Here is a 22,290-nt window from a genome sequence, read left to right on the forward strand (position 1 = left end):
GATCTTGAAAGTAGTATTTACTTGATTTTCTTATGTTAATCCTTAGTAACAGACTACTTCTTACTCAAACTTGTCCCCCCGTGACGACCCCATAAACTGTGAAGTTCCCTTCCATTAATTCATCTTTGAAGGCCCCGAAGAAATCCCACCTTTCTCTGAAAGCTTTCTGTGCTTTCCCTAGCCATAATTAAACTCTACTTCATGTCCTTTCTAGGAGCACTTTTTATAGCCACCATTGTGGTCTGCCCTGTATTATTCTCACTTATATTTATTTCTCTCCTCAAGAAGATTGTGAATAACCTATGTATTTTCCCCACAGAGCCTCATTCAATGCTTTGCCTGTAGTATGAACTCGGCAGATTTTTAAGTTGAATGTCTTCAGGGAATCTTCTCACATACTTTAAAAAATAACCTTTCAGATGGGAAGCACTTGCTCATTTTTGCCTACCACAAAAATGAAAATTGTCAGCCACAAAAGAAGAATACATCTGGGGTGTGTGTCTGTGAGATTTTTAGTGTCAGCTTCCGGAGGGTTGCAGGGCCTGCTCCGTGACAGCAGGCTGGGAGTGCTGAGGTCTTACCAGTAGAGGGTGGGCCTGTGTGTGTGGTTTCTACTGGATGAGCCACTTAGTCCCCCATGGTGGTAGACTCCATGCTCATGATAATACCTTCCATGGAATTATAAACTTGCTTCTCTCTTCTCTAAATCCTCCTAAAATATCAATATTAGTGTCAGAACAAAAATCCTATGTAAAGTTTATGTAGAACCCTATTTTAAAAGGGCGTTAGAATCCCTGTTATTCCATAGTTGGTGAAAATGGAAACCTATCCTACATTTACAGAAAGGGGGAAAGGAGCTGTTATTTTTCTTCCAAAATTATTCACACAAATTAAATATCTGATATACTCTATACTTATAAATACAAAATAAAGGGGAGGCTATTATTCCAAAACAAACATTTCCTTTTCAAAGCATTGATACCTGAGGAAAGAAAATACTGTTTAATTCTTCTGTTATAATACAAATTCAAGATATTCTTAATGACTAATATGATTTTCAACTTTTTAATTGATGTTGTTTTGTACATATTTTAAGGTTTGATTTTTCCTTTTTATTATTAAAATGTGATCATTTCTGATACGGATATACATGATCTTTTTTTTTTTTGTCACCCATTCCCTGTTCTCAGTATCTAGCATAGTACTGTGTAAGTGATTAATTCAGGGGTCCCCAACCCCTGGGCCGCAGACTGGTATTGGTCTGTGGCCTGTGAGGAACCGGGCTGCACAGCAGGATGTGAGTGGCCGGCGGTGAGCGAGCGAAGCTTCACCTGCCGCTCCCCGTCGCTCCCCGTCCCTCCCCGTCGCTCCCCGTCGCTCGCATCACCACCTGAACCATACCCCCTCCCTCACCCCTGGTCCGTGGAAAAATTGTCTTCCATGAAACCGGTCCCTGGTGCCAAAAAGGTTGGGGACTGATGAATTAATTGATATTTGAGTTGAATGAATAGCTTACAAGGAGCATTCATGCACCAAGTTTAGAGAGGATAGTCTTATAATTTTAAAAATAGTCCTTCTTAGTGAGATCTGAAATAACAGGATTCTAGTCAGCCAGATAGGGAAAACTGTGGAGAAATAAATTACCATATAATAATGTAGACTTACACTTTTATGGTACTTTAAATGTTCCCATGCAATTTCATATACTGTGTTATTTAATTTTCCCAACAGTCTGGGAAGGAAATGGTATTCTGATTTTAGAACTTGGGAAACGGAGATTCAGAGTAGTTATGTGAATGCTCAAGTCATTAACATCCTTGTAGGGCTAAGATCTGATTTCAGATCTTTTGCTACTCCCCCTGGCTTATCAGACTTCAGCTCTGCAGTCCATTCTATTCCTTGAACAAGCTCCTGCCCCAGAGCCTTTGTTGTTGCTCTCGCGTGTTCTCTAATTCTTGGAGAGCCCTTGCCCCAGAGCTACTTGTGGACATTTCCTCTCATCCAGGTCATGGCTCAGATGTCTTCTAGCAATTCAGGTTTGAGAGGCCTACCCTGTTCACCTCAGCTGAAGTTATCCCTCTATTCCACGTACACAAGCATCCTCTGTGTCCTTCATTACACTCATCGCAGTCTTAACATTATCTTGTTTATTTGTTGGCTTATTATTGTCTGCTTTTCCTGACGAGGATCTAAGATCCATATATGAGGGCAAGAACCCTCTGTCTCTATCACTGCCATATCTTTAGCACTCAGTGCACGTTTGTTGAGGAGAAGAAAAAGAGAGGAAGAATGAGGGTAAGAGTTGGAGAGGGAGAGAGAATAAGAATGAGTGAGAATCTAGACCCGAGTCTCAGACATCTCTCCCCGAAGGGCTTAGTAGGAGTGCATACGTTAGAAGAAGTCTGATAAACACATCCAGCTCCGATTGGAGTAAGGCATATAATTGCAACCTGTACGCAGGGATTTCCTTTTTGGGGATGACAACATCCATACCTATTTTAGCTCTCAACTACAGGACTCCAAAATTAGAGAGACGGAATAAGTTGAGTATAAAATCATAGAAATATTTTGGGTTGCCCAATTAACGCTATTACTTCACCTTCATATAGTTGTAGGTAGTTACTGGGAATCCATAAGACCAGAGATGAAGCACTAAGTTACATATAGCACCTCTCTTTAAGTTTACATGCCAGGATATAGTCATTGACTACAACCATAATACAGGAGGTGGTACCATGTTGTTTGAAGACTTCTCTTGAGGGTAAATCCCTCTTTGTGTTTGTATGTGTGTGTGTGTGTGTGTGTGTGTGTATGTACGAATAAATGTACATATATGTATGTATATATTACACATATGTAATATACTATGGTAAAATGCGTATGAGAATTATAACCTCACTACTATAAACTTTACCAGTTTTATGGAGTTGAGGGGAAGTCTAATCAGGACGTAGAATAAGATATGCTCATGTCCCTCTCATTAGTCATCTTTGACACCAATCTTTTAATTTAAATACTCCAGGGAGGAGTTACTCTCTTCTCTGGTGCCCCATGTCTCACCTAGGACTTTGTACATAGAACTATTTCGGGGTTCATTTTCCGTAAGGACTCTGAGACCCTAGCAGTTACTCTCCTTGGAGGTCTAACAATACTCTGAAATTACTGGTACTTGGAGTATGGATATTTTCATTTTGCTAAGATAGTCAATGGTTTGTGGCGCTGGATGATGATAAGATTGGGAATTTTCAAAAAAGTATTAACAGGCATAGTAAAATTGACTAAAAATCAGTCATTGGCAATAAAGTTGTTTATTTTGATTCATGAGATTAATTCCTATGTCTTTCTCTTTTTATTCTAGTCCTAAAGAATATTCTTACATATAATAAAGAATTCCCATTTGATGTTCAGCCTGTCCCCTTAAGGTAAAATAAATAAGCACCAAGATTTGTCTTCTTATTCTATCATCTTATTTTGTAGCTGTTTTTCAGAGATTTCTGGATGTTTTATATCAACGTTGGTTTACTGACACCATTAGTAGTAACATGTTAACATTCTCTGTCAGCATTTTTTATATCAACGTCTTGCCTAGGGAATGAGTAGCTATGCGGCTTCTCTAGTATATTTAGTTTTGTAGCTCACTCTTTTTTCTGTCCTTTCGCATGTAGAAGAATTTTAGCACCTGGTGAAGAAGAGCATTTGGAATTTGAAGAAGATGAAGAAGAGGGTGGTGCTGCAGCAGGGTCTCCTGATGCCTTTCCTGCTAGAGTTCCCGGTGAGTATCACTTGTTAAAAATATACATTACTTAACTCAATGCAAGGTCAAGGTGTTTGGAACTTATTTTGGCATTCGCTAGTAGGGAGTAAAACCCCTCCAGGGTTCATGCCGGTCTGAAGCAAATGGTCATGTTTTGGGCAGTAGCTGTTTCGTAAGTACAGTCTGAAAGTATCTTACCGTCTGTTTTGGGGTCCCAAAGACCACCCTCGGGTTCGGAGATTCACTAGGAGGACTCACAGGACTCGGCACGTGATTTGTACTCACAGCTGTGATTTATTCCAGAGAACGAATACAAAAACAAAGTCAGCAAAGGGAAAAGGTACACGAGCGAAGTCTGGAGGAAACCAGGTGCCAGCTTCCAAGGGTCCTTTTCCAGTGGAGTCACATAGCTTGTGCTTGATTCCTCTAGTGACAGACTGCAATGACACACGTGAAGTGTCCACTAGGGAAGCGGGATGCACATTAGAGACTCCATGCCCAGAGCTGTTACTGGCGGCTGATCACATAGGCACCCTCTGCCTAGCACTGACCAAAATTCCAGACTCCCAGAAGGAAAGCAGATAATTCAGCGGAAACCGTGTTGTTTGTAAAAATAACTTAGGCACAGTGACCATTCTTATCAGGGGATAGTAGGAACCCTCCCAAAACCCAGATTCCCAGACTCTAGTCAGGGGTCGACCTTGTACTCAGGCCTTTCTGAGAGTAACCGCCTCAGGCCTGCTATGTTAACTCTTTACTGTACACTGTTGTAAGTACTTCTTTAATTAATCAAATTGTGGTCATTAAAACTGGACCCAGGGAGAATGAATACTGAGCAAATGCCCTTTTCTTCCCATCTTGTTTTAGGAAAGCAAATAACGTATGGCAAGGCTTTTTTGTTTACAGAGATCTTCCCTCTCTGTCAGTAACCTAGGCAGGCACCCTGGATAAATTTCTTGCCTCTCCCAATTACTGTTTTACTCTGTTCTGTTCTTATACAGTACACAGTTTTCATTTCTGGTAAACTATAATAGTTCACTTTAGTGTAGTGTGCTGATATATTGTGATGTATTTTAAAATAGATGCCAGAAGCTCTAAAATACAGTTAGATACAATTTATGTGTTATCCTGATAACTTTCTTGGTAATAAAAGGACAGGCACACCTTGGAGATGCTGCAGGTTTGGTTCCAGACCACCGCAACAAAGTGAGTATTGCAAGAAAGCGAGTCACACGGATTTATCGGTTTCCCAGTACATATAAAAGTTACGTGTACGCTATAGTCTGTTAAGTGTGTGATAGCATTATGTCTAAACAAACAAGGTACATACTTTAATTAAAACAATACTTTATTGCTGGGACTTCCTTGGTGGTCCAGTGGTTAAGAAACTGCCTTCCAGCGCAGGGGACTCGGGTTCAATCCCTGGTCAGGGAACTAAGATCCCACACGCTGTGGGAGAGCTAAGCCCGCGCGCCGCAACTACTGAGCCCGTGCACCACAACTAGAGAGCTCGTGCTGCGACCACATGGCCCACACGCTCTGGAGCCCACGCGCCGCAACTACTGAGCCTGCACGCTCTGGAAACCGTGCTCCACAACTAGAGAGGAGCCCGTGTGCCGCAGCGAAGACCCGACGCAGCCAAAAATAAATAAATAAACAAATATTAAAAAAAGAAAAAGAATTTATTGCTAAAAACAATGCTAGCCCTCACCTGAACCTTCAGCTAGTTGTAACCTTCTTGCTGGTGGAGAGTTTTATCTAACGTTGACGGCTGCTGACTGATCAGGGTGCTGGTCGCAGAAGGTTGGGGCAGCTGTGGCACCTTCTTAAAATAAGAGCACAGTGAAGTTTGCCACCTAGGTTGACTCTTCCTTTCACAGTTTCCCTCTAGCATGCAGTGCTCTTTAAGGGCACTTCACCCATAGTAGAACTTCTTTCAAAATTGGAGTCAAGTCTCTCAAGCCTTGCCACTGTCTATCAGCTAAGTCTATGTAATGGTCTAAATTTTTTGTTGCCATTTTAACAGTCTTCACAGCATCTTCACCAGGAGTAGATTCCATCTCAAGAAACCACTTTCTTTGCTCATCTGTACGAAGCAATTCCTCATCTGTTAAAGCTTTATGAGATGGCAGCAATTCAGTCACATCTTCAGGCTCCACTTCTAATTCTAGTTCTCTTGCTATTTCCACCACATCTGCGGTTACAGTGGTAACATCAAAGGTCACTGATCACAGATCACTGTAACAAATATAATAATAATGAAAAAGTTTGAAATATTGCAAGAATTATCAAAATGTGGCACAGAGACACGAAGTGGACAAATGCTGTCGGAAAAATGGCGCCAATAGACTGGCTTGCTTGCTTGACGCAGGGTTACCGCAGATGTTCAATTTGTAAAAAATGCGATTATCTGCGAAGTGCAATAAAGTACTACAGTGATAATAGAGATATTCCAGTGTTTATAATGCCCCTTGGGGAGGAGGCATTATGGAGTTGGAGCAACATAGACTTGAACCAACAGACACTGGGCTTGAGTCTAACCTCTGTCCATTACTAGTTGCACCTATTCTTAAACCAGTTTGAACCTCAATTTCTTTATGTATAAAATGGGGTGATAATCATGCCTAACTCATAAGGTTCCTGTGAAGACTAAACAAGGTACAGCATATACAGCTTTTAGCACAGTACCTGTCATATGCTGAATGGTAGTGCGGTGATTATTCTCATCATCATCTTTCAATGGAGATAACAATACCTACACTATAGGATTATTGGGAAAATTACTGTAGATGGTAGCTTTTGTTGTTAATAATGTTTCTTTGGTATAGGGCATTATTCCTAATGTACCTTGCTTTATGAAAAGAGAGATGTATTTTTCTTGTTTTTGTCATATATGTAGGAAATTTCAAAATTGCTGAGACGGTGAGAGAAATTATCTCGCTGTTTTACTAACTGAATAGTTGTTATTCCCTTTGCAAACCACATATTATCATTGCCGTAGCTTCCAGTACTATAAATTTCTATCTGACTTGGTTGTTTGCTCGCTTGCTGTACTTCTGTAGCAAACAAGATCTTTAAAGCAGATGATGTAAGCCATGAAACATACAGATCAAGGTTTTTATGAGGTTCAGGTTGCTGAGTTGAAAAGAAACTTCTGCCATAAATTAAATCCATTTGCTATGTAAGAGTAAGCCCAAACTGAATAGATTTTTGTAAACTGATACAGCATTGTGGTATTTCATTTCAGAGGTACAGAAGGCTTACTGAACCCTTCTATTCTCTGAATTTCTTTTTTGAACGAGTACATGTAGTTTAATTGAGCCGTTTTTAGTTTGGGGTCATTATTGTCCACGACCTGTAGGTGTCATTAAAAAATAACTCATAAAATTATATTCATTGACATCATCAAAATAACAAGATGGCATTTAACCTTTCACTTAACTGTAAAGCAGGAAACGTTTTATTTTCTTTGTTATTCTGCGAGAATCCAAGATTTTAGTTATGCCTAGGCTGTGTCTGCGTTTGGTGGCAAGATAGTTCTGGGAATTGTTGTGACTTTTTATTTATTACCTTTGTTTTTATATAAGTTACTGAACTGTAAGTTTGTTGTGACTTTTTTTAAAAGTCAGGTTTATTGAGGTGTCACTTACATATACAACATTCACCCTTTTTAGTGTGCAGGTTTATGCGTGCTGACAAACGCCTCCAGGTCTGTAACCACCGCCGCTGTGAGGCTAATGAGGAATAAGGTACGGTGTGCAGGTGTGGTAGGACCCAGAATCGTTTCTTCCCATTTAAAACCGAAAGTGACTTTTTAGCCAGCCTTTAATGGGGGGAGGGGGGGAGGTAGATATTATCTTACCTTTTTTTTTTTTTTTAACATCTTTATTGAAGTATAATTGCCTTCTCTTACCTTTTTTGGTATTAATCTTTTTCCTTTTCAAAATTTAGAAAACTCATATGGCAAACATCATAAATTTTTGTTAAATAATTGGATTAAGCCAAAGTAGGATTTAATTCTTTTAAAGGTAGGCTTGGTAGATTTCATTTAAATCAAGGATATAAATTTATAACCTGTTTTTTATGGCCTAAAAATGTTTTGACATTGCTGAATATAAAGCTCTTAAAATCATAAGCCCAAGAAATATGAATAAAAAATAGCCAAGACAGAATTTTCAAGTTTTTAAAAAACATTTTTTTACTGAATGACGTGATTAAACTCAAACATAGGCTGAGCAGTTTCAAAATTATACAAATGTGTTGTTTTTTTGAGCCCTTATATAGGCTTAAATATGCATAAAACATGTTTATTTTTGAAACTAAAAATAAAGAATGAAATTTACCTCTTCAGCGTGAAACCTGTGCTTGGGTTTTCCTGCACAAGTACTCAGTTCTGAGTTGAACTTGAGAAATAAGCAAACATGAATTTCATTTTCAGCTGAAATGAAGTTTTTTCTTACTCACACATATAAGAAGTTGAAAATTGCAGCAAAATGTTCATTGCTTTCCTATGACTATCAGGGCATCCTTCTTTCACAGAAATCCAGAGCATGCCTAGGGCCACAGCGGTGAATATTATCTCAAGGGTACGGTTAGACCACAGCTTGCTAAGTTCTTTTTCTTCTCCAAAAGTCTCAAGTTCTCAGGCTGTGCAGAAGAATCAGAGAAAGTGTTCCTCACCCAGGCATTGATTAGTATATAAAGGGAAGGAAAATACTCTTTGATTTTGTTCTCTTGTTCTCCAGACTGGTTTTTAATAAGATGTAAGACTTATTTATAATTTTTCTCTCTCTCAAGCCCAAGCAGTCATGGAAGTATTTCAGGATTTCCTTTTACAAGTTAATTCCTTTTCTTTTAAATCCAAGAATCCTGTCACTTGAAGTTAAAGGGTTTTCTTCAGAGCTTTGCAGAGACTGGTTCATATGAAATGTCTGTTAAGTATGCTGCATCCTGCAGCCCTCATCTTCAAAGCACCCAGCAACATCTGGCCTACTCTTTTTTGAAAGTACTCTGGCAATTCAACCTTTCAACTCAGACACCTGTGGGGAACTCTTCCTTGCTTGCTGTAGGGAATGATGGATTGCCCTTTTTAAACTAGCATTTCTACATGAAGCACATGCCCACTGACTCCTTCTAGACTTTGTGGATGTGTGTTTATTATTTTTTTCCCAAAATGTGGTAGTGACACTGGTATACTCTTTATGAATGCAAACAACTTCAATCAGCTATAATTTTAATTTCATAGACCTAGATACAATATTATTTAAATGATAATGGCCCCTAAGATTTTGTTTCAAACTTTTAAAGCAAGTTTAAACACGAACAAATGTCTTACAGTTTTTCAAACTCTTTTTCGTGAAAGCTCAGAGGAACCCATTTTCCTCAACTGCTAGACAATAAATTACTTGCTAAAAGAACTTGTATGTGTATTTTAATGTTTTACCGCAATTTCTACCTCTAAATTGAATTCAGTGTTTCAAAACAAATAAATGGTCCCTCCATAACTTTTTATCTACCTGCAATGTCATTTGCAAAGATTATCTATTGCCAGAATTTGAAGACACTTTTAATGTGTTACCTATCTACCAAATATTGTGGCTGGTTTGATCAATATCATTATCTTAAATCATGTTTAAAATTATCCCAGAATAACTAAAGTATTTATCTTGAAAGAAAAAAATGCTACTTAAATACAAAGTATTATCATGTATGTCCTTTTTTTTTTTATCATGCTTTAGCAGCACAAAGAAATGTGCACTTAAAAAATTTTGGATGACAGGGATTTCCCTGGTGGTTCAGTGGGTAAGACTCTGTGCTCCCAATGCAGGGGGCCTGGGTTTGATCCCTGGTTGGGGAACTAGATCCTGCACGCATGCTGCAACTAAGAGTTTGCATGCCGCAACTAGGAAACCCGTATGCCGCAACTAAGAATCCGCATGCTGCAACTAAGAAGCCCACGTGCCACAACTAAGACCTGGTACAGCCTAAATAAATTAATTAATTAATTTAAAAAAAAAAAGAAATTTGGATGACAGAGAATCTGTGTCAATAGTACTAGATATGTGAGTTTAGTTACAAGTATTATACATTTAAAGCAATGAAAACTAACAAGATTATGTGTATTATCACATATATATGATATTGCTTAGTCTACATTTTGGACACCTGATTGAACTCTGCTCTAAGTGTGGATAAAAAATTAATATACTCCTTGTTAATGATGTTTAATTTCCGAAGCACTAAGGCAAAATAAGGACCAACTCACCTCTTATTTTAGAACCAACGCCCGTGGGAACATCTGTACAATATCACATAAAACGTCAAGCAAATAAAGTTACTTAATAAGCAAACTCAAATCACAGTGTTTTCAAAAGATACAGTCCTCAGTAACTATCCAAAAAGGCATTGCCTCTTTAGGGGTCTTGTCTAGGTGATGATATACTACTGTTTTGGAACAAAGACCATCATGCCATTTTTCATTTTAGACCAGAAAGAAAAATCGTGTGAGGACAGGGTCTCAAAGGATTTCATTGACTTCAGTTTCCATGTAACCTCTGTTTTCTCCTGTGGACTTAACACACAGACTCCTGGTCTCTGGGCTGGTGGTCCATTCCTAGTCTGGTTCTCTGAAATCTCTCTCTTCCAGAGTGTCTTGGCCCCATACAGAGAACCAACCGGTCCACGTGAGGAGATCCTCCTTACGTTAGGTTCTGCAGTGTTATCAGCTTCCCTAGGAACAGAGGAGTTGTAGGTGAAGGACGAGGGGCTGCAGCTGCTCCTCCGCTTCTGCCCCCAGGTTCTTCAGAACCTTTTTTTTTTTTTTTAAGATTCCATATATATGTGTTAGCATACGGTATTTGTTTTTCTCTTTCTGACTTACTTCACTCTGTATGACAGACTCTAGGTCCATCCACCTCCCTACAAATAACTCAATTTCGTTTCTTTTTATGGCTGAGTAATATTCCATTGTATATATGTGCCACATCTTCTTTATCCATTCATCTGTCGATGGACACTTAGGTTGCTTCCATGTCCTGGCTATTGTAAATAGTGCTGCAGTGAACACTGTGGTACATGACTCTTTTTGAATTATGGTGTTCTTAGGGTATATGCCCAGGAGTGGGATTGCTGGGTCATATGGTAGTTCTATTTTTAGTTTTTTAAGGAATCTCCATACTGTTCTCCATAGTGGCTGTATCAATTTACATTCCCACCAACAGTGCAAGAGGGTTCCCTTTACTCTGTTTATTTTAAATGGCTAATAGAATCCCCAAATATTAGCACCTTGTCAATGGTTGTGATTTGTAGTTAAGTGATTTTTTTAATGTTTCTGGAGCCATAGCTGCGTTCATAAATTGTCTTCCACAGTTGATGCACTATGGAATAGGACAACTTGGATTACTGGTCCAAATACAACGTATTGATAGATAGTTTTCATCATCAAGGTGGACTTTGGTGTGTCCCCTATTGCCCTAGTGCAGTAAAATGACCCTGGAGCTTGTGATTCATTGTTGTTACCTTATCAGAATCATCTGTAGGCTTAGGTTTGGAATCCTCCTCTCCTAGCTCATACCTCTTCTTCAGAAGCCACATTGAATCAAATAATTCCCCCCAGTTTTCTTTGACAGCAGTAGGACATGTTTGCTCCAGTTGGTGGTACACTGGGGAGGTAGGGTAGGTAAATCCGAAGAGGCTGACAGCACCGGGCTGCCTTCCTCCGTGCACTGTAGAGCTTACCAACTGCCAGTCGCTGCCCCTTTCTCGCATGAAAAACTAAAAATGGATCCAGCCAGATGAACGTGGTCCTGCTGCCCATTGCCATGTGAGGCTCAAAGACCCGTAATAGAGTTGCCGTGGGGACTGCCCAGTCTCTGTCCATCACAGTGAACACGCATTGCTCAGCGCACAAAGTTCAGGTGGCGTTTATTCCTTCTTAATCACTCTCTTCTGTGGAACTCCTAGCCACAGCTCCAGCACACCCCTAGGATTCTGCGGAAACCTGGTTGAGAAATCCTGGTTTAGGCAGTTAGCTGTATGGTCCCCCGAAGGCATCCATATTCCAATCCCAAGAGCCTGTGAGCATGTATGTTACATGGCAAAGGGACTTACGTTAAGGACCTTGAGATGCAGATTATCCTGCAGGTCCTTTTTAGGCTTTGTGGACAATTAAATTACAAAAGTGGCAAATGGGACATGGCAGTTAGAAGCATGGACTCTAGGGTCAGACTGCTGTGTGATAATGGACAAGTTACCTAACTTTTCTGTGCCCCAATTTTCACCTTCTACTAACTAAATGGGACTGACATTAACACCTATATCATAGAATTATTGTGAGGATTAAATGAGTTGACACATATAAAGGATTAGAACATTGCCTGGCACGTAGTTAAGTGTTCTGTAAGCGTTGATTATCTGTTATTTATGCAGTGCTACCGCATAGAAGAACATTTGTTATTTTTGATCCTTGCTCTAGATTTAATAGCAAGTTATTTAGTTCTAGCTGGAAAAGCGTAGTCTATACCAGATCATGTATGATAATTTCTTTTCTTATCCTGATTACAGTCTTCAAGTTTTACAAGTGTAGTTGCTTGTTCTCCTATTACTTTATGTAGTTGAATATTTTAATTGTTAATTTAGAAATCTTCTTTTAATGTAGTGCTTTGATTTCTGATTATCATATGGTTTTACCTTTGATACACGAACATGCTACATTTCTCATCTAACCCAGGAGCTGCAGGTGGTATGGTATTATGCTCGTATTTTATCTTCTTTCACGCACATGTCATATAAGACAGTGCATCGATACATATATAATATATATTATCTAGCCATTTGTTTACTAGAACATAATATAACCTTTAGAGCTGTGAAATTCATTTATTTATTCAACAATACATTAATTCAAAAAAGATCTGTTTATTACTAATGCCAAACAATAAAAAAATGAGTGGTTACCCAGACTTGTCTTTCAGGAAGCTTGCTATGTAGTCAACAAGACAAAGCCAACAGTACATAATTATGGTTAGAGATGTGCGCGGTGTATTATGGGTGAGCAAAAAAAAAAAGGCTAAGGGAGTTCAGCACAGGTAATCTAGCCTGAACTGACACTCCGAGTGTGTAGGAGTTGGTCATACAGGGAGAGAGCACACTGGAAACCATCATGAAATGCCTTGAATATTCACCTTTTTATATCATTTGTAGTCTTCATTTTATAGTCAGCTTGCAGATACTCTTTAATAGGTGTAATGAGGGTGAAACTGAACCTTCATGATGGAACGTTTTCATGCTACCTTGAATTATAGAATAATGAAGCTGAATAAATTAACTTGCAGCTTGAAATCACTGCCTTTGTATTGAATTGTTAGAAATATATTTAGTAGTTAGATTAGATTTTAGTGTGGTCTGAGGCAAAAAGGTTTGTTGGTAATGAGGAAAGAAATGTCATCCCATTCATTCATTTCAACTAAAAGAGCTAGACAGTTACAGATTATGAACTGATTCATCCAAAGGTAGAAACCAGTTTTAATGTTCACTTGGGAAAAACATAGTCTCATTATCACTGACTTTGAATATTGGATAAGAAATCACCTTTTGACTGTCAAAGAAAGCAAGCCATGGTCAAAGTAAAAAAAGACCAAGGGGCTAACATCCTTAATATATAAATAAAAATTTTAAGTTTTGACAACAAAGGCGAACAAGCACATTAAAAGACTGGGCAAAAGACATGAACAGACAGTACACACATACATACAGACACACAAAGATGTACAAATAGCCCTTAAACATATGAAAAGATACTCAACTTATAATAAGAGACATGCAAATTAAAACTACTGTTGCTTAGGCTGTGACAGATGCTCATTCATCAGTGGTAGGAGTACAAAATAGTACAGTCCCTTTGGAGGGGAATTCAGCAATATTTAACAGTAACAGCAGAAGTACACATTTACTCTTAGGCCCAGCAATCTCACTTCTAGGAATTTATTCTCAAGATACACCTCTAATAATATGAAGAAAATATTTGCATATACGCCAGGTTGTTTATTATGGTGTAATCTGTAATAATAAAATATTAGAAACAACCTGCCATATGTAGGTTGGCTGGATAATACTATAGAATACTATAGATAATAATCAGGAAAATCTCCATGAACTGATGATTTTTCAGAACCTATTGTTCAATAAGTAAAATATATCAAGGCAATTCACATTAGCAGATTAAGGAGGAAAATCTCATAATCCTCTGAATAGATGCAGAAAGGTTTAAATTCTAAATCTCTTCCTGATTTTTAAAAATTCTAGCAGACTGAGAACAGAACAGTTCTCTGGGTGTTCTCTAAGGGATGCTTTGAGCCAAAATCATACTTGAAGCATTCCTTTTCAGATCAATAACAAGACATAGTGCCTACTATGACCTCTTTTCATCAGTGCACTAGGACCGAAAACAGAAATAAAAGATAAAAAGTATTTGTAGATTTTATGAATATGTGTGTAGAACATGCAAAAGCACCTGTAGGTAAATAATCAGAAATAGTAAGAGAGGGGCTTCCTGGTGGTCCAGTGGTTAAGAATCCACCTGCCAATTCAGGGGACACGGGTTCGAGCCCTGGTCCGGGAAGATCCCACGTGCCGCAGAGCAACCAAGCCCGTGGGCCACAACTACTGAGCCTGCACTCTAGAGCCCGCGAGCCACAACTACTGAAGCCCGCGCACCTAGAGCCTGTGCTCCGCAACAAGCTAAGCCACTGCAATGAGAAGCCTGCGCACCGCAACGAAGAGTAGCCCCCACTTGCCACAACTAGAGAAAGCCTGCGCACAGCAACGAAGACCCAATGCAGCCAAAAGTAAATAAATAAAATAAAATTAAAAAAAAAAAAGTAAGAGTTTAGCATGGTTCCTGGATGTAAAATCTGTACATAAAAATTGATTCTATACACTTATTGTGATCATTTTGCAATATACAAATATCAAATCATGTTGTATACTTGAAACTAATATAATGTATGTGAATTGTACCTTGATTTTTTAAAAATTATGTACCAAAAAAGAATTGATTTTATCTCTATAAACAATCAACAGTTGCTTAGAAAATGAAATAACATTTATAATAATATCAGAAAATATCAATATAGTTTAATAAATCCAATGAAAAGTATAAGACCCATGTGAAGAAAGCAGTAAAACTTTATTGAGAGAAATTAAGAAGTCTTAAATAAATGGAGAGATATACTCCAGTTCGTGGGTTAGAAGAAGCAATTTGTAAAGATGTGGCTGTTCCTAAAATTGATCTGAACTTCACTGCAGTTCCAACAGTGTTTTTGTTATTTGATGTTTCAGGGTTTTTTGTGTTTTTTTTTAAGAACTTGACAGCTGTTGTGTTATAATTTACATGGAAATGCAAAGGGCTAAAAGTAGTTAAAACTCTTGAAGAATAATGTCAAGGCGGGAGAATTTGCTTTACCAAATGTCAAGACTTTTTGTAAAATTATGGTAATCAAGACTCTCACGGTAGTGGTGCAAGGGTAAGAAATAGTCCAGTGAGAGAATGGGGAGCCCGGAAACAGACCCACACTTGATTTATGATCAAAATGCCACTGCAGATACATGGGTGAGATGACAGTCTATTAAGTAAGTAGTGCTGGGACAATTGAGTGTCCACGTGGAATAGAATGGGATTGGGCTCCTACCACACACCGTAGCCTAAAATTAATTCTATGTGGATTATAGAATGAAATGTGAATGGCAAAACAAAAAAGCTCTTATAATAAGAATACCTTCATGAGCTTGGACTGGGGAAAGATTTCTTGAATAGGACACAGAAAGCGCTGACTATAAAGGAATAGAGATTGAGAAATTTGAATACATTAACATTAAGAATTTACCATAATCAGAAGACACCATAAACAGAAAAGGCATTCTAAACATGCAAAGACTGATCATGGTATTAAAAGTCAAGAATAGCTGTTATCTCTTGGGAGAGAGAGTGATTTGGGTGCGTGTTGGGGGCACATGTCAGGCTCTACACATGCTGGTAGTGTCTTTCTTTCCTGGATATGGTGCTAGTCACACAGGTGTGTTCACTTTGTGAAAATTCATTAAGCTGTGCTTAGAATTTGTACACGTTTTAATATGTTACCCTTCACTGTACAGATTTTTTTTTTAAAAAGGAAAGCCACTGAGAAATTATTTGTAAAACATGTATCCAACAAAAAGCTTATGTCAAAATATTAGAGGACTCCTACAAATCAGTAAGAAAAAGGTGAACATTTCAGGGACTTCCCTGGTGGTCCAGTGGGTAAAACTCCACGCTCCCAATTCAGGGGGCCCGGGTTTGATCCCTGGTCAGGGAACTAGATCCTGCATGCATGCCGCAACTAAGAATTCTGCATGCTGCAACTAAGAGCCAGTGTAGCCAAAATAAATAAATAAATAAATTTTTTTTTAAAAAGGTGAGCATTTCAGTAGTAAAGTGGGCAAAATAATTGAATAGATACTTCAGGAAAAGGGAAATACAAATGCTTATTTTTAAATGAAAAGGTGCTCAACTCATTAATCATTGGCAAAATGAGCTTAAGACTAGATTGGCATTTCTCTGCACCTAAATCGGCCAAAAAAAGAAGAATCTGACAACTCCCAAGTGCTAGTGAGGATGTGGAGCAATGGAGATTGTACTAGGAGTAGAAATTGACACGACCACTTGGGAAAATAGTTTGTAATTACATAGCAAACATGAAGGTGATACACCATGTGACTCAGTAAGTCCTCCCTTTGGAAATGTGTGCTTAGGTGGAGCAGAGCATGTATCCAAGAATGTTTACAGCAGCATTAACAATTTCCAAAAACTTGAAGCAACTCAAATGCCTGTCAACAGAAGAATGGATACAAGAACTGGTATATTTGTACAACCCCTATACTATACTAATTCTGGACAATCATAAAAATGAACAAATTACAGCAACTGACAACAGTTGGATAAATCTAAAGTTCAAAAGCAGGCAAAACATAATTATACAGGGATGCTTTTTAGTAGTGATTTTAAAAGCCAGGGTAGTGAGGAGGAATTCAGAAGAGCATCGGGTGGGGATAGAAGGGAACTCCTGAGGTCATGCTTTATTTTTTGACCTCGGTGGTGGTTACGTGGATGCTTGCTTTCCGACATTTCATTAAGCTGTACACTCGTTTTATTTGCTTTTCTGAATATGTGTTAGATTCACAATTTAAAATTTTTTTAAAGAATAGACAGTGGGTGCAGTAAAGACCTTTTATCTTTAGTGTAAGAAAACTTGTGAAAATTGAAAATGTGTTGAAATACGGCAAAATATTTCATGTGAAAACGTAATGTTAATTTTGAAACAGTATTAAATACTGCTTTGAATGTCCCATTTTGGTTTTTCTGCTTTTTATACTTCTACCTTGTCATTAGTCAAAAAAAATTTTTAACAGGTATCACCAGTTAAGACTCTTGGATTTCTATAGTAATTTTCATGTCATAAAATTCACTCATTCTAAGTGTACAATTCAATGACTTTTGATAAATCTATAGTGTTGTGCATCTATCAGTGTGATCCAATTTGAGAACATTTTCATTGCCCCCTAAAATTCCCTCAAGCACATTTGCAGTCAGTTAAATGTATTAATAATATATTTTGAACATGGTAAGTTGATTGATTCATGTACTTCAAATACTTCCTCATTAAAAGTAGAATAACACATTGTTGGATAGAAACTTGAAGAGTGTCAACCAAAGTCCTTTATAAATGTTAGATTCTGTAGTTTGTGGTACTATATACATATTAAATTAAAATCAACTTTTGTTTGCATCTGTTCATCGATTATTTGAAATAAATGAACAAACTGTACAGTCGATTTCTTTCTTCACGTCATTTTCTTGGTGGGGAATGCTCTTGCGTGGTTCTGGGTGGTTTTCAGTTTTAAAAAATTTAATTGATCTATGGAAAAGATTTCAAACATACAATTACTCTTGTGGTTTTTTTGTGGCATTCTCAGTAGGACTGATTTCTGAGAGGATAGATCATACAGAATAGGATGAAGAAAGGAGTGGGAAATTACACTGTAAAGTTATTCAGTTAAATATATAAATAGTAAGTTATACGTTATTTCTTGAAAGATTAATAGTAGCTGAAAGATTTATTGATTCTGTTATTAAATTTTTCAAACTTTAGAAATACGTAACAAATGTTTATAAAGCTTTTTGTGTTCTTGTTCTACCACTTCATGTTGAGATATGGAGTGTATTATATAGGAGTAAATGTGAAGCATATATATTATGTACATTCTTAATTACGTGGTAATTTGTAATTGGGCTTCCTGGATTGGAATTTTAACAAACTTGAGTTAGTAATTTATGCTTTACTGTTGAATATGAAGTATGGAAGTGTAGATGTATCTTGTGTCTAATTAAGCATTTGTCTGAGAAGAATAACATCAAGTGTCTGGAAGTTTTGGAAACCAAAATAATGCCTGGCTAGTTACTAAGCCAGTTAAGAGCAAAGTTATATCTTCTCTATGTTGTTAAAATATTTACTTAGAAATTATTGGTAGAGCTCGTTTTTATTGCTCTTTCTCCGTTGCCAGGTACTTTATTACCAAGGTTGCCATCAGAACCAGGAATGACATTACTCACTATCAGAATTGAGAAAATTGGCCTGAAAGATGCTGGGCAATGCATTGATCCCTATATCACAGTTAGTGTAAAAGGTAAATAACTATGTATATCTGTCTTCCCTCTGGGGAATTTTATAATGTTGCTTCTCATTTGGAACTTTTTTGGTGGGGAGAGGGAGGGGATGTTTTATATCTGTGACAACTTACTTTAGTTGATTTTACAGTGAGGCAAAATCCCTGGGAAGAGATGGTCATCATTCCTTCACCAAACATTTCTGAGAGATTTACTAAAAATCCTTTCCTATCCATAACTTACTCTCTTATTTGCTTTTGGCTTTTTCTTTGTGTATATCTTTTTATTCTTAAAATTCCGTCAAGGGTGCTGACTAGACAGACACACTGTCTTTAACACCAGATGCATCCTTCAGAAAACAGTTTAAAAAAATGTCCCCCACCTTCCAAGGGTGCGTGGTTTTCTTTGCAAAGCCCAGTGTTCTCCTGTTTTCCCACGCCTCCACTTCAGGTCCTCTCGTTCCTGTCCAAGAGAGGTTTGTACATAGGACAGCTGTGCAGAGGTGGATGAGAATCGGGCCTTCAATTAACCATGAGTGGAGACAGGGAAATAGGATGCCTCCATGAACATCCACGCCCTGAACATAATCCTGCGGGACATTAGACGAGTGATGTATTATTTCTTATCCGTAACTATGTTACCGTCATTATTAAGCATGATTTGTTTTTTTTCTATCCAATGGCAAACCCTTTTTTCCCTTGAAAACAACTTTTTTGGTCATTGGTTTAAGAGGGAAGCCACAGTGATTGAATTGTTTTGTTGTTGCCAAGCATTTTATACCGCACTTTATTTGTAAAGTGCTCAACAGTCTTTTAAAAATAATTATTGGGTGATTGACGATGAAGTTGTCACACTATTATTCAGAAATAACTGCACAGTTAATCCAGTCTACAGTTAATAAACCTGCAGTTTGAGACGAATCAAACAGGTATGGACTGAAATTAAATGGAGGGAACTTTTACCGATCATAGAAATGTTCAGACCCATGGGTTCATTAGTACCGAATAAAAGAAAAAGGGCTTTGGCCCCAGACAAGAATTTTAACATGGAGAGACCATGATCCATAGCGCTGACCCTGTGACACTTCAGCTTCCGATGTTACTGGTTCTCAAATCCATGGTCTACCGGGAGGTATTTATACCCTACAGTGTTTGACAGGCCATTCACAAAACTACATTCTCATTCAGGAACAAACACTGTAAAATACAAGAAAATGTAATGAAATGTAGATATTATGTTACCTTTGCATATGGTTGAACTGAAACATGTTTTATTTAAATAACTTTAGGAACTGAAGTAATCGAACGAAACGTACTCTCTTGCTTTAAGGTCCCTAAGATGGGTCTGCTGAATAATACATGAACACTGAGTAGTCATTAAATGAGTCTGTGTTGAATTAGATTGAACTGGATGATTCCTGGCTCCAAAAATTACAGCAGTATACCATACGCAGTGTGCCATCTGGTTATTGTAAATCAGCTGATGTTACAGCAAGTAGAACCAGAATTTAAGTAATACATGTAAGAAGTGTTCATTCATGGAAAAGTTTCCTTGGCAGCTGTCGTGTCCATTGTTTGGTCCTCTGACTTGAATACAGCAGGGGAATTCTGATAATGTTAGATTTATCGGCCTTTCCACGTCATGCACCCGAGCAAGGTTGGGAAATAGTGGTAGGAGCACCATTGGGGTATATTACATCCCCAAATGTAATCCACAAAAATATACTGGCCCGTGTCCTCAGGAGACACCTCTTAACTAGTAAGGATCCAATTTTGTGATGTGTAAGGAGGCTTCCTCCTCCTATCCATGGGGGTCTCCCACCCTCTCTACGCCGTGCCCTCCACATGACCTTGCAAACCAGCCGCCTTCAGGTACCTGCTCACCCCAGACACGGGTCTTTATTGGCCTCAGAATCTCCTCTCAGCTTTTGCCTCTTCAGAAAACACAGCCCTTTGCAGTTCCTTTGCAGTTTTTAAGTCTTTGTATTTGAAGGCTCGAAGCAGAAACTTTTTTTTCCTCTCTAGATCTGAATGGCATAGATTTAACTCCTGTGCAAGATACTCCCGTGGCTTCAAGAAAAGAAGATACGTATGTTCATTTTAATGTGGACATTGAGCTCCAGAAGCATGTTGAAAAATTAACCAAAGGTTTGTGATGCTAAAAGTAGAACTATATTCAGAATTTGATTCTTTATTCTCCAGCTTTGAATCTGTTATGTACAGTGACTGTCATTGTAACTGAGACTAATGCTAATGAGTGTACTTTATGTTTATAAGCATTTCAGTTAATCTTCCTAGGCTATTCTCATTTTACATTTTGTCCTCTCTTATAAATGCCATGAAGTATAGAGCTGTGCGTACCAGCAATGCAGGAAATATATTATCTACAGATGATGCAGATGAATAATAAAATTTTTTTAACTTCCTTAAAATGATGGCATCATATTTGGACCTTAATGCTGTTTTCAAATGTGACTTTATTTTCACATTTATTCAGACCTCAGACACAATCACGATGACAAGGAGATGGGTTCCATAGCTGAAGAGACTAAGAAATGTGATCTGCTATCTTAAAGGTCTATGAGGTTTTTAAATAATAAAATGCCTCTGTTATTGCCGTGGAAGGGAGAAGAGAAGCTACTCTTCTGTGGACATGGCAGGGTCATACACCTGGGGACCGAGGTCACCGGTAACCTAACAATTGTAATCCTTTCATGTGTGTTGGTAGCAGATGCTAAATATGTCCATCTCTGGAATTCCCTGGCGGTCCAGTGGTTAAGACTCGGTACTTTCATTGCTGGGGTCCGGATTCAATCCCTGGTCGGGGAACTGAGATCCCACAAGCCACGCGGCTCGGCAAATAAATAAATAAAGACGCCCATCTCTCCCTCACCCACATCCCTTTGTCTCCTAAGTGATTGGCTTTTCTTTCCTTCCTTGACATGTGAAGCGCTCCATCTGGACCCAGGTGCCAGGGCTGCGCACACATTTCTGAACATTGTTAAACTTCTGGTCACTTGTGAGTTTTGTCATCAGTGAAGGTATTAGATGTACGTTAACTGTCTTTAAAAGCAAAGCAAGATCCAGCACCGCTCTGATTAAGCCTGTGTTAACAAGGAGCCAGTTAACAGGGAGACCCTGACGTCCTTCCGTCTCTTTCCTTGCCTTCTTTAGAAATTAATTGTTCTTGGCTACACAGATGAGGCGACTTATTATTCTGTTCTTAGCTTTTCTCTGTGGGGAGGTGGAGAGAGCTTATCTGTTGGGCTTTGGGGAGAGGAAACTATCTACATGTTTCACCACCACTTGTTCACTGGGGGAGGGGTGGGATGGGCGTGCTCTCTAAGCCCTCGTCTTGCTTAGCGCTGTCTTCACACAAGCACATGTCATTCCAGGAAAAACAAAACAGGGCTTTGGACACTGAGAGAGGTATTAGGAAGCAGTTAACATTTAAAAACTGAACCAGCTGTTGTTCAGACTCCAAACTTCAAACTCCCAAAAACTGAATTTTTGAGTTTTTGAGTTTTTGTTTCGAGAAACTAAGTTTGGATTTTTTGATGAACTCTTTCACATGCCTTTTCTACTTAATGCGTTTCTATGAGTAATGTTAATACTTAACAAGTATCTTCTGTGGGATTTTTTGGTAGTATTTAGTATTTTCTGTTCTTAATATTTTATAATTCTACCTGTGGATGAACTTACTTACATTCCTGAGTCATTCTGGCTCAAGAAGTTTTGCTCTACTCTGTAGAATAGGATGATACGGAGACATGTCTGTCCCTCCATTCAGGTACAGACGAGTTTTGGGGTGACAACCATAGTCAGTCGTATCATCAGAG

General features: G+C 38.3%; 1 protein-coding gene across 1 annotated transcript in view; it reads left to right on the forward strand.

Moving 5' to 3' along the window:
• AIDA (axin interactor, dorsalization associated) overlaps positions 1–22,290 on the forward strand; it is a 42,025-nt gene that overhangs the window by 17,486 nt on the left and 2,249 nt on the right. Inside the window, exons 5-8 of the mRNA XM_068541790.1 lie at positions 3,359–3,422; positions 3,666–3,772; positions 18,350–18,472; positions 20,477–20,599. Coding sequence (XP_068397891.1) covers positions 3,359–3,422; positions 3,666–3,772; positions 18,350–18,472; positions 20,477–20,599 — 417 coding nt within the window. The remainder of the gene's footprint in view (positions 1–3,358; positions 3,423–3,665; positions 3,773–18,349; positions 18,473–20,476; positions 20,600–22,290) is intronic.

Source organism: Eschrichtius robustus, chromosome 3 (genome assembly GCF_028021215.1).
Source record: "Eschrichtius robustus isolate mEscRob2 chromosome 3, mEscRob2.pri, whole genome shotgun sequence".
NCBI classification, from domain to species: Eukaryota; Metazoa; Chordata; class Mammalia; order Artiodactyla; family Eschrichtiidae; genus Eschrichtius; species Eschrichtius robustus.